General features: G+C 42.4%; 1 protein-coding gene across 1 annotated transcript in view; it reads right to left on the bottom strand.

Moving 5' to 3' along the window:
- The window catches only part of ADAM12 (ADAM metallopeptidase domain 12), a 317444-nt gene that overhangs the window by 236851 nt on the left and 61570 nt on the right, over positions 1–19023 (bottom strand). Inside the window, exon 3 of the mRNA XM_074338816.2 lies at positions 4479–4552. Coding sequence (XP_074194917.2) covers positions 4479–4552 — 74 coding nt within the window. The remainder of the gene's footprint in view (positions 1–4478; positions 4553–19023) is intronic.

Below are 19023 nucleotides of genomic sequence, written 5' to 3'. Positions count from 1 at the left end.
TTGCCCCTGACCTTAAGGACATCTGTGGATGGTGGGAGAGATGAGGACAGTCGAACAGTGGAAACAAACACAGTGGCAGACAGCTCTTGAACATCATGCTTGGAGGAGCACAGGGGCCAGGGCTCTGGATGTGGCCTGACCAGGGTCACTGCACAGCAGAATCACTCGGTCGAGGACCGGCCGTGGCACCCGTGCACTGTACACAGGTGGCAGCCACCTTTCAGCAACCACAGCAGCCCAGGGACTCAGATTGAGTTTGCAGGGCTCATTCACAAGAACTACTAGGAAATTTTCTTCTGAGCTTACAGTGTTGGTTACTATTTTGTTGTTAACCGAGGCATAGGCCTGTCCATTCATCCCCATTAAATCTCATCCTGTCAGTGTGGGCCCATTGATCCAAACTGCTGAAGTCTCCATACTCCAGATTCCACCATGCAGAGCAGAGCTACAGTTTTCCTCCTCCAGCTCTGCACGGCAAAGAGAGGTGATCACTGCACCTGTACACCTTCAGAGATGGCTGACAGAACGGGGGGCCCGGGCCGAGGCCGTGCACGCAGCCCCAGGGCCACAGACAGCAATCTCAGTCTGGCTATCTAACAGGGTTTGGGGCAATGTGAACAGTGGGGTAGTACCCTCTGGGTAGTACCCAGGCAGCTACGAATCCACCAATGCTATCTCCATGCTGCATTTCTCCCTCCTGCATTCTGAGAGATGTCGTGAAATATTTATGTCCACATGTGACACATTTCAAATGCCCTCTCAGCTACTGGTCTAGAGTGAACACTAATTACAACTGCCCCTAAAGAGATGTTCTAGCATCTTTCCAGATGGACATAAAGTCAAGGCCAAAGTTCGAGCTCAGGGACACCCCAGGTAGAAATTCAGTGGGCCGTGGATTTCATTCCGACAGCGATGGGACAGGGCTGGAAAACAGAAAGCTCGGTGGGCTCAAGAGATGGGGGAAGCGAGATCCACTGCCATCACTTTTAATTATCCTCAACTGGGGAAACGCATGTGTAGGCTGGGCAGCCTGTGCAATAAAGCATTTTGATCAAAGAGGCAGTTGCACAGAGCACCTGTTGGAGGGCTGGTCCCAGAGTCCACAGGGACCCAGCCCAGTTAACGGAAGTTATAAAGCAGGTCCCTGCAGCTCCAGGGCAGACAGCAACTCTGAAAAACGCTTCTCTGGGGAAGCCTTGAGTTTCTTTAAACATTCGATTATGGCTCTACAGACGCAGATTTGAAGTGAGTAGCATGCGATCTTTGCACAAATTAGGGATGCCAGAAGGCAAATAAAATAGACTCCCTGAAGCAACTGCTTAATTCAAATTCAGCTCTCCTTCACGAAGAGCTGGTTTACAAGAAGAGTTTTTGAGTCGGGTCACTTAGGCGACTCTCTTTGAGCATTAGCTTTCGATTATGCCTTTTATATAAGGCAGTAAAGCTACCTCACGACTTTCTCACTTGTGATTTCTAAGCAGGTTTTTCATTAAGACAGATTCCCGGATATTTAAAGACCCAGTATTCAATGGGTAGAGCTTTCTAACCCTCTGCAAGTTGCTGGAGGCCTCTCTAAAATCCAGCGTTTCCTCTTTATGACTAATAAATACTTCGACATTCTTCTTTTCAACCATTTTTAAGATTTTTTGCAGCAGCTTATTTTCCTTTCAATATGAAAAGTTCTCCTAATTTTAATAGCACTATTTTCTTGTAAAACATGAAGACAATAAGAAAGTGAATGTCTTCCATATTCTTAATACTCAGCACACGTGCACACATGTATAATTTAAAAATTATACCTGAATACCATATAAATTATTATTCAACATGTTGTTTACACTGATAATATCATGCATGTTTTGATAATCATAAAGAGGTCCACCATCATCCTTAACTGCTGTGTAGTCCTCTGTTTCATAGCTGAGCCATAATTGACTTACTCAATCTCCTATGGATGTACTCTTAAGTAAAAACAGTCTGCAGTGATGTTGCTTGAACAAGGGCTGCCTCCCAGCCTGGGGGCACCAGCTTACCTTCTGATTGGTCAGGCTCTCTACTGTGCTGGTTGTTAAATACTGAAATGACTCTTGCTTGCACTTTCATCTTTGGCTGCTGTAGCTTCAGTTTGGATAAATTCTCTAATTGGATGTGTTGAGCCAAAGGCTATTCAAATTAAAAATTCTATTTTATACCAGATAATTGATTACCACTTGTGTCTGACAGCATTACCTGCTAGTCGCCTACAAGCATTTCATTCTACTTATAAAACTAGAGATTTTTTTGGTATTCATTCTCTCAAACATGAAGTCCGTACAAAACAGACACGTCACCTTTCTCCAAGAAATTGGTAGGCTGAATTATTTGGGGGAATGCTTTATTCAGAGTGGTATTGGCATGCTCTACTTATGAAAACGTTATTTTTATCAGAATGAAATCTCTACAATTAGAATAAGTAGTAGAATTAAAATAAAGCTATAGAATGTTATAGTAAACATATTAAACACTCTCCACATATTTTCCAAAACATAAGTTGGCGGTATGGCTTGGAAGAGAGAAATAAATCAAGAAGAGTTTTATGCTTTTGACATTTCTACCTTTGAGGTTTTTTTGTGAAAGGCCCCAAATTGGAAGTGAGAAAATTAAGGCACCTTTTAAAATGATTTTTTATTACAAATTAGTCACTGTCTACCTGCATTAGATTATCTGCGTTAATGAAAGGTAAACCATTTTCAGAGGGAACCGTGAACAAGGCTATTAAGCCATTTTATAGACTCAAAGAACCACATGGCCTCTAAGAAATGCATTTTTACATGAGAAAGGGTGTCCATTATAAAGCTAAACGAAGTAGCAGGATATCAAATTGCACATAATATCAACTAGGACGACACAAGATGCAAACCTTACTCATAAGGAAAAAATCTATATGAACATCCACCAAAATATTACCCAGGACTGTGTTTGGTCGTAGGAGCACTTTTTTTTTCTTTTGGTCTCTTTACTATTTTTTTCTTACAGCACGTTTTGTAGTAAAAACAAATGACTTAAGGTTTTACTAAGCCTGTTTCTGTTCCTCTACCTGCAGTTATAACACAATTGGAAAGTTCAGGATCTGTCCTACTCATGCTATTTACCATATTCCTCCAACAGCCTAAAACAGGAAAGACACTTTCCAAATCCAACTGCCAATCCTAAATCCCCATCGAGGAAACGCACCGCCACCACGAGATGTATTTTCTTTTGACCTTTCAGAGAATACTTAGTTTTGCCCACAGATGTATTTTCCAAATCACATACAAACAGCAATATACAAAAATTAAAATGTCCAATGTCCCACAATATTCTTATGTGGAAAAAAAACCCCATGAAAATATTTATACAAGCAACATACAGGTTTCTGTTCAGCTTCCTGATTCTCCAAGATGTATGCCTGAACCCCTATTTTAAGATCATTAAGTCACAAGCGAAGTTAAAAACACATTTACTGCTTACAAAATCACAATGGTGAGGGGTAAACACGTAAGAAACACCAAGAGGCAGATTTTTGTGACTAGGTATCTCTGGCAGAACTCATCGCAATGAGGCTATCATTTCAGAAAAAAAAAAAAAAAGAAGAAAGAAAAAGAAACAGAAACAAACAAAAGAAGCCTCAGCCCTTCACTGGTGGGTGAAGAATGGAACCAATAGTTTTAGAAGAGAGAATGAAGCAGGACTTGAGAATTTGATTTATAGCTTTCGATGCAGGTTGCTTAAAGAAGAGCTCAGTTCTTTTCTGGTACTAATCAAACAGAATAGTGAGGGGTCCTTTAGATCTGAGGAAGCCATGGGGATACCCACACAGTATAAAGGATGACAAAAGTATGAATTGTTCTTACTTATGCCCTGAAGCAGACACGTCTTCTACTGGGAAGGCATACAAACTATGTAACATTATCCATGTGTCCCAGAAACAAATACAATGCCATTTTCTGGAAATGTATATAACCTTGCAAAGAAAGGGCCAAAGTTTTAAATAAAAAGATAAATACTTTCTACCACTGGAGACAAACCCAGAAAGATAAAATAAACTCTTGGTATTTCTCAGGGAGGAAAACATTTCTATCTGTTTGAAGCTGTTTCTCCTTGTATAACCCAGGAATTGCCAAAAGTCAACCAATTACGGAACACAGCTATTATATTTGAACAGAAGAGAGGGTGCTTAAATGCTGTCCTTCAAAAAGTTGGGCTCTGAAGAGAAGAATATCAGAACTCAGAAAAACCTGCTGAGTTATGAAGTTCTTTTTTCTGAGTGATGAAATTTTTTATTTTTCCATTGGATCACTGTTTGAAGTGAATTCCAGCCTCAAATCCCAATCTGCATTACAAATCCACGTACTTAGTTCTGTTTCTCGAAATGCCAGCATAAATCACACAGCACTTTTCAGTCCACACTGTCTTAACTTTCTCCTATCGTGCAATAAACAAGAATTAACGTGACTTACTCGTTTCTCTCCAGATTTATGGTCAGTTCTTTGCTTTCCAGTTGTATTCGAAAATTCAACACTTCTGGATGATTCTGAAAGATAAACAAGAAAAGTCAGTCAAAAAAAATTCCCCTTTGACTTGCCAGTATCTGAATCTGCTCTACAGGCATATTTAGTGGCAGGAGAGAAAAAGATTTTTTCTCTTGGGGACCAGCCTCAGACCCCAAGACCAGGACAAGTCTGGAAAATGCAGCAGCCTCCTGGATGGCACGGGCATGGCCGGGACTCCTGACCTTTGCACTTTCTTCCTCTGGCCATGTCCCTGTGGAACCCTTCTTGACTCTACCCCCACGTCCCCATAATCAACTCCTTCCTCAGTTTCCCTGTCTCAATAAAGAGCACCTTCCTTTCCCCAACTGCTCAGGCCAGAAACGTGAGGCCCTCCTTGAAGCCTTCTCTTCCCTCACCAGCTCCATCTAAGCCATGAAAAGGCCCCGTTGAGATGCCCTCCAAACCACAATGCTCACTGTCCAGGTCACATCTGAGCACCCGGCTCCAGCTCACACCTTAGTCATCTCTCACCTGGATTGTTGCAAATCCCTTCTAACCTGGGCCCCTCCAGATCTACCTTCGCTTTCCCCCTAATCATTCTCCAATGGCAGCGGAGGGATATCTTTAAAAACACAACCTCATCAACCCACCTCTGCTTATAACGAGCCTGCACTGGCATTGCACTGGATGCTAAGATGCCAAGTCTGTATTGTGCCCTTGGCTCCCTCCACACCCACACGGCTGTTCTCCTTGCTCACCTGGTTCTAGCCACACTGGCCTTGCCAGCTCCTCAAACACACCGGACTGCCCTGCAGCGCTGAGGCTTTGCCCACGCTGTTCCCTCTACTTGCAATGCTTTCCCTGCAACTCTTCTATTCAGCATCAGCTTTAATGTCCAAATTCAAAGAAGCCTTACCTCACGGCCCAGTCTGATTGTAACCCCTTCCCCTCCCCAGGTGTTCTTTCTTCCAGTTTCCTGTGCTTTTCCTCCTTGTAAGGAAGAACTTCCTTTGTACTTGTAATAATTCACTATGTTCATGAGTGGGTCCACTTGTTTATTATGTCCATGGAGGTGCCAGATGAATAATAGAAGCTCAATTAATATTTGGTGAATGAAGGAATTAATGACTCGGGTGAAGAGCACTGTGAAACTCTCCTCGCTTTCGCTAGGCAGACTCTGTCCTTCTCCTCTCCTCTCGGCCCCAGGAAACCCTCCTCCGTGTGTGACCCCCTGTCAGTGGGGAGCAAGCACCTATGTTCTCTGTCCTGCCCTGGAAATCCCGTTTCTCGGCCTGCCCTAAGAACAACCCCCCACTACCCCCACCCCGCCCCCTCCCCATGGCAGTGTCCCTTAACTCACATCCCTAACCCAGGTGGCCTCCAAACTACTTCAGGTGGCCAAACATGCCACACTCCCTTCTGCGAGCCCAAGTCAACAATTAAGAGTCTTTACTCAAGACATGAAATATCTGCAGGACCCTTTATTCCCCCCAAGATGTGAGCTCCTTTAAACATTAACATTGGAACTAATTCCACATAAAGTCCCTACAGGAGCTGTTATAATAGTTGGATGTCAACATCTTTCAAAGGAATACAGTTTCCCCCAGGGAGGCAGAAAGACCTTTATCTGTGTATTTTAGTTGAGATCTGAACGGTAAGGAGAAATCAATGGAAAAGGAGAACGGAGAGCTGTCTTAATTCAAAAGCACTAATTGCCTTAGATTTCTTAATTTGAAAGCATGTATTCGTTCCATTTCCGTTTGATTTTTATACATTGGAAATAATGAACCAGGGCTGGTTAAATACAGAATCCTTTTCTTAGAAGTGATAGCTTGGTTACCCCTAATGGACCTGTCTTTTACTGAAAGCTTAAAGAACTGCATTTGCTGAATAAATCAACGAAATGCTAATCAATAGGCCATTAATGTTTTGGAAGTCATTACACTTCTACTTTTTCACTTGGAAAAAACACATCCAAAGAGTACATAAAATGTATAAGCACAATTTAAAAAACAATAAAATCATCATCAAGGCTCCCAGATGCAAAACCAAAATATTACCAGAATCTTAGAAGACCTTGCGTTAGTCGGCTTTGGCTGCTGTAACAAAATACCACAGACTGGGTAGCGTAAGCAACAGAAATTTATTTTCGCAGTTTTGGAAGCTAGAAGTCCAAGAGCAAGATGTGGTTTCTTGTGAGGTCTCTCTCCCTGTAAGTTCCTCACAGAAAGAGTTAGACCAGCTGCCTCCAGATGGTTTGCTCAGGCAGGTCAGCAAAGTAAGGCTCCGGCCAGGGTCCCATTGCTCGGACCCTCACCTGCCCGGTGCTCTCTCTCAGGATCTCCAGAGGACTTGGCAAGCAACGCCTACTTAACTGGAAGTGTAAACAGATGTGTAGAGAGTGATCGATTGATTAGCTACAGTTTATTTTTCATCTCGGCTTTATCCATGCTGTGCTGCCTTCTATCATTTGTGTAACTGGGACCTCATCCAAATTGGAATTTAAATTCTTTCACCCGTATTGGTGCAAAATATCTCAAGTCAACCAATGTGGACGCAGCGACACTTACAGCTTCTCTCTGATGGATGGAAACATACACAGCGTCATGTTGGTGTTTCTAGGTCCTGGAAGGAGAGCCAATTTTCAACGACTTAGAGGAATCTGACCTTGATCATAAAGTTGCAGTACGGTGGCACGGAGCCAGCAGAAGGAAGGGAACTGCATTAAGAGAATAAAATGTGGGGTCGAGAGCCAAGGTCACTCCCATCACGACTTCTAGGTTACCCCTTCAAAGAGACTCACAAGCCCACCTGTCGCCTTGGCACCACGTTCCTGTCATCCGGCCCCTCGTGGATGTCACAATGCTACTCTCCCACCACGAAATAGGGCTTATGATGAGGAATGTTGTGTGAAGAAGGCCTTGGCAGTGCCAGGACCCAGATACACTTTCACATCCACAAACTACCCCCGACAGCCCGGAAGGAGGTCACTGAGCCCGACTGGCTTCTAGGGGCATCTTGAGTTGGAACTTTACAAATGTGTAACAATTTCTCCTTTGATGGCAAAGGAACATTAACTTTAAATCAGAAAGAACTGTTTCCTATCCCCTTGGAAACACAGTGTTTTTCCATTTGGGAGGCTGTACAATGGGAGGGAGCTTAGGTGAGAGATCTGTCCACACTGGCGGGGTGTTGCCACTCGGGCTGAGGGACTGCTGGCCAGGCGTTTAACTCTGCTGGGCCTCAGTTTCCCTGGATCCTGTGAATATGTTAGCCTATGTACTTGGAAAAAGGGATGGTGCACATACGATGAAGGGTAAACACAGGGGAATTATCCTGGAGTATTCAGATGGGCCCAATGTAATCATGGGGGTCTTTACGAGCAGAGACCCTTTCATTGCTGGGGGCAGAGAGATAGGACATGAGAAGAACTTGACCCATTTTGCTTCCTTTGAAGATGCAGCAAGGAAGCCATGAGCCAAGGAACGAGGTGGCCTCTAGAAGCTGGGAATGGCTCTCAATTTATAGCCAGTAAGAACAGAGGGACTGGCCTTACAACCTTAAAGAACTAAAATTCTGCCAAAATCTCTAAGAAGCAAGAGATCTTTCCCTAATGCCTCCACCAGAAAAGGCTACTCTGCGAACACCTTGATTTTAACCCAGTGAGATTTTAACCCAGTGAGATTTTAGCCCAGCTGAGCCACTGGACTTCCGATCTCCCGAATGGAGAGATAATAAATGGGTATCATTTTAAGCCACTTAAGTGGTGGTAGTTGGTTAAGCAGCGATATAAAAATGATACAATCAGAAAGACTGCTGTGAGATTCCAATGGCAAATCGTGTTTGGAAACCATCGTGCATGATAAAATGAAAATGCGTGTTTATTACAGAAATCCAATCACAAATGAAACTGCTACTTCACAGCATGACAGCGACAAAATACCACTTCACTTATTATTTATTGCTATTTATCCCAATTGCAACTCTTCTGTGCTTTTTGTACTTAGATCTAAATGGACATTATAAATGAGACTTTTTTTTAAAAGCTTGTAAGTTTTCCCCCCAAATTATTATAGATTAATTGGGGGCCTATTTATGACTCAGGCACAGCGCCACTTCCTGGGTTGATGGCTGAAAGCAATGCGGCTCTTCTCCTTTTATATGGAAAGAAGGTCTTAGGCCTGTCTGATGAGTACTGAGTATCACAGAAGGGGACAGAAAGTTCTGAAAGACCCATGCGGCTACAGCACAAAATATGTGCATGCACTTCATTCTGATGTGAAATATCCTAAAGGTAATACTTTGTAAGATGCGCTTACTGGTATAATCAGGGACATTATAATATTAGAAAATGGCACAGAGTGCTGCTTGTTGGAATGACTTGCCTAGTCTTACAGGACACACCTTAGAAAGCATGCAAGGTGTTTATTAATGAGACAGCTTGGTTTCCAATCCAAAGTTCATTTCTCTAACTAATCTGATGTCTGGAAATATTCATGTACCATTTTCTTTTTTCTACCACACCATTTCAAAACTGTCAGTCAGAAGTTAATAGATTAAGTTGTGACTCTGTTTGCATGCAAGCTGTCTTCTAGAAAGAATATCCCATTGTGTTGACTAGGGGACATTTATAAAGCATCACTGTGATCTCAGTAATCCTGCTATCGATCCCAGAAGCACTGCCAAGCCATTGTGTACTGGCGGAAGCCTCGGCAAACACGTTTCTGTATTACAAACAGCATCACAGCTAATTGATAACTTTCTATAAGACACTCTCTAATTGCTCAATGAAAACTCATGCTAAAAGTCTCACAGAGATCTTTGAGAATTCACATTTCACAACTTTAGACAAAAATTGGAGTACGAGTGTTGCCAGCTTTACCCATCGCTTGCCTTTCATGCTGTTTCTTGGGGTGTTTGGGCCTCAGAATCAGGAGGGAGAGCGAGCAGGAAGAAGAAAGGGAAGGGGTGCTTGCTCTGCCCAGTTAGGAGAATGGAGCCCGCAGAGAACTGGACTTTGGGCCCAGACGCAGCCCTGCCAGTGAGGACTCAAGAAGAGTGAGACAAGAACGTGAGTGACCTAGGGCAGCCGGATGGCTGAGTTGGTTAGAGCGCGAGCTCTGAACAACGTGGCTGACAGTTCGATTCCCACATGGGCCAGTGAGCTGCGCCCTCCACAACTAGATTGAAGACAACGAGCTGCCACTGAGCTGCCGTAGGGGCGGCCGGATGGCTCAGATGGTTAGAGCACGAGCTCTTAACAACAAGGTTGCCGGTTCAATTCCCGCATGGGATGGTGGGCTGCACCCCCTAAAGATTGAAAAGGGCGACTAGACTTGGAGCTGAGCTGCACCCTCCACAACTAGAATGAAGGACAATGACTTGACTTGGAGCTGATGGGCCCTGGAAAAACACACTGTTCCCCAACATTCCCCAAGTAATAAAATAAAATAAAAAGCACAGATTCCAAACCTAAAAAAAAGAAAAAGAACGCGAGTGACCTCCTGGAGCCATCTGACGGACCCCCACTTTACTGGCTAACAAGGCTTTGAACCCCTTGAGGATATAGTTTCCCATCTTTAGCCTGGTTTGGTTCTGGGACAAAAAGGTCCCCAATAGGTATACTTAGCTGAATGAAACCTTGGGTACAATTCTCTTCCTGTTAAAATATTAGTCATAATCTAGTGACAACCAGTCATAAGTCCAGTGACACCGAAAACTTCACCCTCTATCTAAGAGACCCCTAGTTCCAAATCTCCAGCCTAACATATGTGATACAAATACCCCACCAGACACATCCAACAGGCACCTCTGATGCTACAGGGTTTAAACCGCACCGCATTTCACCCCCCCCCCCCCCCCCCAGCATTTCCCCAAGTGCATTCCTCATCCTCTGTCCCCTGGAGTGTCTCTGGAATTCTGTTGTAGATGAAAAAGGGGCCACATACTAAACCTGACAAGCTCAGGGGAGGTCTGTATGGCAGGCCCTACAAACTCAGAGACCGAATGTAACCACATAGGATAGTCTGAACATAAGACCATGTTTCCCCAAAAATAAGACCTAGCGGGACAATCAGCTTTAATGTGTCTTTCAGAACAAAAATTAATATAAGACCTGATCTTATTTTAATATAAGACCAGGTATAATATAATATAATATAATATAATATAATATAATATAATACAATGCAAGACCGGGTCTTATATAACATAAGACTGGGTCTTATATTAATTTTTGCTCCAAAAGACACATTAGAGCTGATTGTCCCGCTAGGTCTTATTTTCAGGGAAACACGGTAAGTCCTAACTAAAAGTGGGTAATGGCAGGTAGTCACATCCTAGGCCTGTAGCTTCCTCCATAAAGGTCAAGCTTTACCTAAAGTGAGCCCATCTGTTGTCTTTTTGCACCTAAGATAACATACCTTTGAAATGTCAGAGTAATTTTATTTTCCAGACCCCTTAGGGTACCCCCACCACCCCAGGGCAGAGACCACAGAACCCGTCAGTTATCTTGTTCCCCCAAATACCACTTCTGTGTGCTGTAAATGTTAATTGTTAACTATCCTGTACCCACCAGTTTAAGAGAAGCCTGTGTGTGTCTCTCATTTTGCGTTTTATCCAATCCCAGAGATTCCCCCACTTGCTTTCTCCCGCCCCCTTAATCTACCACCCATGGATTTCATGTGACCCTCCTTACATCTTCTCCTTTGATTCTAATGTATAAAATAAGCTGCAAAACTGCCCTTCTCTGGAGCATTTTCTCAATCTGTTGAGAATTTGCTTCCTGGCGACTGTCATCAGTTTTGCTCAAATAAATTCAGAACAAATGTAGAAAACATTCTCAAACTTGAGCGAGCATCAAAATCACCCAGAGGGCAGCTGAAGCACCGATTCGAGGACCCATCGTAGTGGTTCTCACTCAGTAGAGCGGGGATGGGCCTGGGCATCTGCATTTCTAACAAGTCCCCAGGTGATGCTGATGCTGATCTGAGGACCACATTTTCAGAACCACTGTGGCCAGACCACGTTTCTCAGGGTGGCAATTCATGAGGTTCATTCAGCCTGCAGCTGTCGTTGGTTTGGTCCCAAGTGCGTGCCACCAAGTGTTCTCAATTTGATTTAGTTGCTGACATCTAAGTGTTAGGAAAATGCTCAGACAAATCTGGATGCACAGCTTCTTGGAGGGGAAATATATCAGACAAATGGAAATATATCAGACTTGGTGGCGACAACTGTCTAACACTGAATTAAAGCTGCCAGGCCCCCCAGCTCAACTGTGCCCTAGTGGAACTGCACATGGAGGCCAAGGGGCAAAGGTCATCTACCATCTTATGCCTGGCAAGCCTTACTTGTTTGTAACACCAGCCTGGCCCCTGGTGGCATCTGAATTCACAGTGTCTGGTCTAAACTCAAGTAGGGTGATGACAAGTAGGGTGACTATAGATGTGCCTGGAAGGAATGGGTGAGCACACGTTTCCTTCACTTGACTCTTCTTCTACTTCCTGAACTACTTCCTCCCCATCCCATAAGGCCCCTGCGATGCTCCTTGACCTTCAAAGCCCTCCCAGATGGCTCAGGTAGCGCTCGCCTTTCCTCTCTCTGCACCTAAGCCAGACTTCCACACCCTGCGTGCAGTGCGGGTATTTTTGTCCATGGCTGTGTACTCACAAGGCTCCACGCTCCTTGAAGCCTAAGCCCACACTGAGAAGTCATCAAGGTGTCTTAGGTGCTGCTTTCTTGTACAACCAAAGTACACAATTAACACCTATTGGTTGGATTAGCTTGATCAATACTTTACAAAATCTTGCTCATTCATTCCTTTACCTAATATTACATGCTTAGCACAGATGCTATGGTCAGTGCAGGCTGTCTATCCTAATTAATCTTGACCTTGGTCAAAAAGCTCAAAGTCATGAAAATATCTTATTATACTGCACAAATGAGTACACTAGTTACTTTATTATTGTATTGAAAAGTTAGGTATTTAAATTCACCCTCAACACAATTTTCAGATCAAACTAGTAAATCTAGTCCTTGCTGAAAATGAGGCTGGAATGATCACAAATGTGCATTTTGCACCTTCCTGGATTAGCTCATCTTGAACTAAACCACAAGAGCACCAATGAGATAGCGTTTAAAAGGCCACTGTGGAGTCTGTAGGATTTCTACTAGGACCATACTGCCTGCCTCCAAGTGGACACAATAAATGAAGTTCATGGTCACTGCCTTCACTTCCTTCCCAGGGCTGTCCATGGCTTTGCCTGTGGGAGGACAGGCAGGTGTGCTCAGGGCTGTCCTCCCTGCCCTGCTGAGAAGAGGGAAGAGGGACTCCATTCCCAAGAACGACCTTACAACAATGATGCATGACTAGACAAATAATCAATTTAACTGGACCTTAAAACTAAGTAAGTTGACCTGACAAAAGGCAAAACAGAGAAGGAAGAGACAAGAGAGAAGCAGGACACAGATATGAATAACTCATAACTGGCCAACAAGATTGCTAAGCGATGAAAACCAGAATCCCATTATTTTCTGGAGAGAGAATGTCGTACAGCAACACCCGAAGTCCTGCTGAAAAATCTTTTATTTGCAACAATTTCAAAGAGATTTGAAAGATTTCAGATGAGTAACTAGCTAGAAGACATTTCATATAAAAAAGTTGTCTGTGTGTGTGTGTGTGTGTGTGTGTGTGTGTGAATTTTTCTTAAGCATAAAACAGGATCTTACCTAAAGGTACACAGAAATAAGGACATATAAAAACTGTTGCATGGTCATCAAGTTTAAATTAAAAGTTTCCTTGCTAATTCTTTAGAAACAAAAATCCGGGCTTAGTGGAAGATACACGAGGAGCTCAGTTAAGCCCATCAGGAGCTTTGTGCTAAACTGGAACTCATTTCTTTATTACAACCTCTCCCCTCCCCCAAAATAAATTAGAACCACAGGGACATGGGGTCAAATCCAAGCTCCATGACTCACTACCTCTGCGACTTTGTGACTGTCGGCCTCCCCAAGGCCCCATTTCTTCACTTGTAAATCATAGTAATACGAGCCTGGAGGATTAAATGACCTGGTTTATATCAATCGTTGGACAGGGCTGGCATGTCGGAAGCCCTTGATGTGACAGACAGGGAGGATTACTCTGTACTGCCCTTTCTATTGATCATATATATGTTGCTTTGTCTAAGAATATGCTTTGCCCTCCAATCCAGCAAAACAGCCCCATTCTTACAATCTAGTTTCCATTTTGTTACAAACCATAACATCCGATCACAAAAAATACCTATACACACATATATTTAGTTCTGTTCTTCTATTGGAATTGTTGGGAAAAAAATTACTCCTAAGAACCTCATCTAAATGATCAATCTAGTTATCTGAATAAGAAGAGAATGGTTAATAAATTCCTTCTCAATAACTCCAGGGGAAAAGGAGAGAGAGAGAGAGAGAGAGAGAGAGAGAGAGAGAGAGAGAGAGAGAGAGAGAGAGAGAGAGAGAGAGAGAGAATAAAAATATATTTAAAAAAACAAAACAAAAAAAACATAATTCTAGGGGACTCTATCCCTCACCACAAAAACATACATGTCCCTGTCCCCATTCAAGCTGTACACTTTGTTGATCTTTCCTAGAAGGATGCTATTTGTAAAGAAAAACAAAACAAACACAAGCATAGGGTGTGGGGTGGACAGAAGGCAAGCCGATCTTTCTTCATCCAACAATAAAAGCTAAATATAAACGTGTGTGATGAAACATTGAACGACAGGGAAACACACATGCACTCCGCGAATAAACCCTGCACCCACACATCATGTCTGCTAAACCGTTCAAGCTCCTGGCAGGTAGCTTTCATGAAAGACAGTGGCTGGAGAGAACAACAGGCTCCTATCTGTCCCTGTTTGTGGGGACCATCAGGAGATTGTACCAAAACATTTTTTAAAATAAAATGCTTGGTAGGTAACTGTTCCTTATTTTAAAATATCTTGTTGAAAGAACTACATTTTCAAAGTCATGCCAAGTCATCGTTCCCTCCCCAAAACACCATCTGTGGGAGCTACACACTCCTGTTTCTTCAACTCTTTTTCACGTGGTATAGTTCCAACTCAGTCACCATTCTGGGACTCTACTCAATGGACCTCAGGTCGATCAGGGTCTTAAAACGCAACTACAGTTGTAATATTTCAGACAGGAGTCACCTAATTTAGAGTTTATTTCTGCTCCTTATCCTCCCTGATCTGTACCATCAAGGTCTATAAATTGAGTCCAGGACTTATTAGCTTGTTACCTACTATGCTTCCCAGCCCTTCATCCTATGAACTGCTGTTGTACATACCGAATTTCCCCATCCTAGACCTGCTTAGCTATTTTTTTATTGAACTGAAGGCCTTTTCATTTTGCTTACTGATTTATCTTATGGATTTTGAACTATAGTTCAAACTGATTGAGTACTTTTAAAGCCATGACTCTTTTGGCCAACCTGGTAGCCATCTGGGGCCATGCCAGGTTTAATAAAGTACAGTTTTCTGGTGTTTGCAAGATGTCAAGATATGGGCAATTTCATGCACAGCTGGTACAAGTGTAAATTGGTATAGCCTTCCATGAAGCAATCTGGAAATAGTTATAATATTCCTTAAAAATGTATATATCTTTGATTCAACAATTCCATTCCCAAGAATTCATCTAAAAGAAATAACCAGAAAAGTATGCACAGATATAAGCAACGCCCCCCCCAACACACACACACACACACACACACACACACACACACACTCAAAAAGAAAAACATTTAGTATAGTTCATATTGAAAGTCAGAAAACACCTATATGTTGACCCTAGGGGAATGGTTAAAAAAAAAAAAATGACACAGGAGCCACACGATATATTACATAGTCATTAAACTGATGGTACAAGAAGCAGGGGTTCTGCTTCTGGCAATGACAGCCTGAGTAATTTGGATTCCTCCTGCCACTGAGAACAGCTAGTAAAGCTGTGAAAATATACAAAACCCTACGTGAAGGCAATGGAGAGTTTCCAAAGTAGTGAAGAATTATGAGACCATGACCCAGGTAGAGAAGGAGACCCAAGGTATGAACCCAGAATTGAAGGTTAACTTTCCCACCCGAGGCATCTGTAGATGTTAGAAGAGGCAGTTGAGAAGCTGAAAACTTCAGCAAAACTTTCAGCAGACTCACAGGGCTAAGCAGACAAAAACTGGATAGCAGAACCTGCTAAGCGGTGGTACTGATAACCCCCACTCTGGACTTTGGGTGGGGATCTCTAAATGCCACACTTTGGGGAAAAGGGTGAGTGAGAAGTAGCCTAGTCCTCACAGAGACTGATACCAGCTCAGTCGCTGATCACGAGTGCCCCTAGCTTGGGCACCAGCCATATAACATCAGTGCTTCAAACAATATTTCAGATTTTCACGTATAATATCTGACACTCAAAAAATAACCCAGCAGAAGTGGACATCAAGAAGATGAGACTTAAGTGCAGGAGAAATCGTAGGCAGTGGGAACTGATCAACAGGAGATCCAGTTAATGGAACTAACAGAAATAGACTTTAAAATGACCATGCTTAATATGTTCAAGAAATTAAAAAAATAAAAGTTTTAGCAGAAAACTAGCACCATATGAATATTCTAGAACTGGAAAATACAACTCAATAGTTTCAACAGTTTAAACACAACTAAAGAGAGAAATAGCAAAATGGAAAATAGATCTGAAGAAAATATTCAGAACTAAAGCGTAATGTGAAGCAATATGTGAAGAGAAAGTAGAAATTTTCCAAAATTGGCAAAAGATATCAAGACCCATATCCTAAAAACACCACGAATCCCAAGTACTATAAAGAAAAACCACTCCTAGACCTAACATCGTAAAATTGCTGGAAAATGGAAACGAAGGGGAAAAGAGAAACAATATCTTAAAAGGAGCAACATGTGACAGATGACATCATAGAAAACAATGAAATATACCATAGTACTCAAAGAAAATAATTTTCACCTACAATTCTATATCCCATGAAATAGCCTTCAAAATTGAAGGTGAAATAAAGATATTTTCTGATAGACAAAAATTGAGAAAACTCATAAGTAACAGATTGCATTAGAGAAATAAAAGCTTTCCTCAGGCAAGAGGAAAATTACCTTGATAGCTGCTTGGAGATGCAGGAAGGAATGAGGAAGTAAGATTAACACGTGGGAACCTCTAAATGAATATTAAAGGCATGATTTAACAGTCGTTAGAGAAAGAAGTAAACGTAATCCAATGAATGAGTTTATAGGACTTTAAACACAGCCCATGTCCATTTTCAATGTCTTTAGTTCCAATAACATGTTTTCAACTGGAAGAAGATTCCATGAGCCCAGACCTTGGTTTCCTACCTGGAACTTCAGTCACTAGAGACATAGTCCAGATTTCTTCTGGCTACACCCATTTCTTCATTTTCACTAATTTATCAACAAATCTGTTAACCATCTATTACGTGCCAGGCATCATGCAGGGTGCTGGGCCCACAGAGATAAAGACACGCATTTTATAGGTGAAGAAGAAAAACCCAGGGAGATTAATCAATTTTCTCAAGGTCACGTGAGCAATATCTGTGTCATATACACATATCAGTAGTTATAAGTGGAAGACGTGTACTCCAGGTCTCTTTCCTTCCCATGGATTTTTTACTAAGTAACTGTGACTCCCAATAAACACATGAGTGGGTGCTCAGCCGGAATTATTCCACATTATTCTCTTAATGTTTTATTGCCGTTACCCATCAGCTTTTTTCCTCTCACATGCCCCATCACTGTCATTCAGTTCACCATCTTCAAAGTATTCCCTTTAACTCGTTTTCCTATTCTCTATGCCTTGGCAGGATAAAATACGGTGGATTTATTTGTGAGATGTGCAACCTTCTATTTCTGAAGATGTCAGCACACAGCATTCTGCAGTTGGAAGAACCTCGCAGGGATTTCCAACCATTCAATGCTATAAATCATACACAGCTGCTGTCCACTCATGCCAGCCAAGAGCTGGGATTAAGGTCAAAGGTAAAGCTCCAAGGTGGCCCAGGAAACAAGGAAGGAGGCTGCTCAATCCCTGATAGGAGTTGGGTGCTGGGGGCCCGGTGATGTGTAGAGTGGGGAAAGGGAGGGCTGATGCCATCAGTGCACCTCTTCCTGCTCCCCACGGCCAAATCCAGGACCCCCCCCCCAAGCTAAGAGCTAGCCCCCTTAAATGGGGGAGTAACTTCTGCATATTATCTGAATCACAATTTCACAACTTAGAGAGAAAAATTATTTCTACAGAGCAATGATCAATCACATGTGTCTACATAATTTATGGTCAAAACACATTTTTTGAATACGGAAGTACTGTTTCAGCATTTCTGCTATTAACATAAAACCCCAACTTTATTTACTGCAGATCTTACTAACAAAGGACCTCACTTTTTTTTTTTTTTTTTTTTTTTTTTAATGAATAGGAAACACAAAAAACTGACCTGACTGTAGAATAAAATTCTAAACAGAAGAATAAAAGCAACGTTTACCGGCTGTAAAAGTCTCCATAGGCTGAGCACATAATTCTTTGCACAATCCACATGTTGAGTGCTGCTCAAACACAAACATTGCTAGGATATTCCATGATATTCCACAACTGTACCATGATGAAAAAGACCAACTTCCAAGAGAGCTCGAAGGTTTCTGTAAACAGGTGTTTTCAGTTTTGTCTACTGAATAAAACCAAGTTTTCAAAACAAGCAAGTATTTCTACAGGTAGGTTGAAATCAGTAGTTATCAACCTGAGACGATTCTGCCCACAGGGGACACATGACAATGAGTCAGTAAGGGGTGCTACTGGCATCTAGTGGGTAGAGACCGCGGATGCCACGAAACATCTGCCAGGACACAGGACAGCACCCACCCCTCCCAGCACAGAATTATCCAGTCCAAAATGTGGAGTTGCCCAGTTGAGAAACCATGATTTAAAGTTTTTCTTCATGAATAGTTGTATTTAACCAGATGGTCCATGATTCAATAAGTATTAACAACCACTGGCTTACAAATAGCACTCTTTCTTATTACTTTATTTACATATGCAAACAGATGTGTTATGTAATTTTTAAGACCACCTTCAAGTGGGAGAAAACTCGCCAAAATAGAGCAGCTACCTGCAATCTATGTCAGTATGAATGTAGTTTCACTCAGTATCAGAATTGACGGTACCCTGGAAAATCGACGAATGTGTATTTAATCTGGGGAGGTTTTTTTGGAAGAGACAGGTCTTCTGTTCTCATTTAAAGGAAAACTAGGGCATGCTGGTGGGAGGAAAGAACTTTCATGTTTCTGAGTCAAATGTGCAAAAACTTGGATATAGGCAAAAGGAACAGCAGGGTGGGAGTGGGGTGGTATAGTTGGAACAGTGGGGTTTTGGAGCGGGGGTTGTGTATTTATGTGAGATCAAGGCTTGTAGGGTGTGACCAGTTGGCAGGAAGATTTGAGGACAATCATCAAAAGTATGC

The sequence above is a fragment of the Rhinolophus sinicus genome, chromosome 15, assembly GCF_057876585.1.
Source record: "Rhinolophus sinicus isolate RSI-liver-muscle chromosome 15, RSI-T2T, whole genome shotgun sequence".
NCBI classification, from domain to species: domain Eukaryota; kingdom Metazoa; phylum Chordata; class Mammalia; order Chiroptera; family Rhinolophidae; genus Rhinolophus; species Rhinolophus sinicus.
Note: the sequence above shows the minus strand (reverse complement) of the source record. Positions and strands in the feature narration are given on the sequence as shown.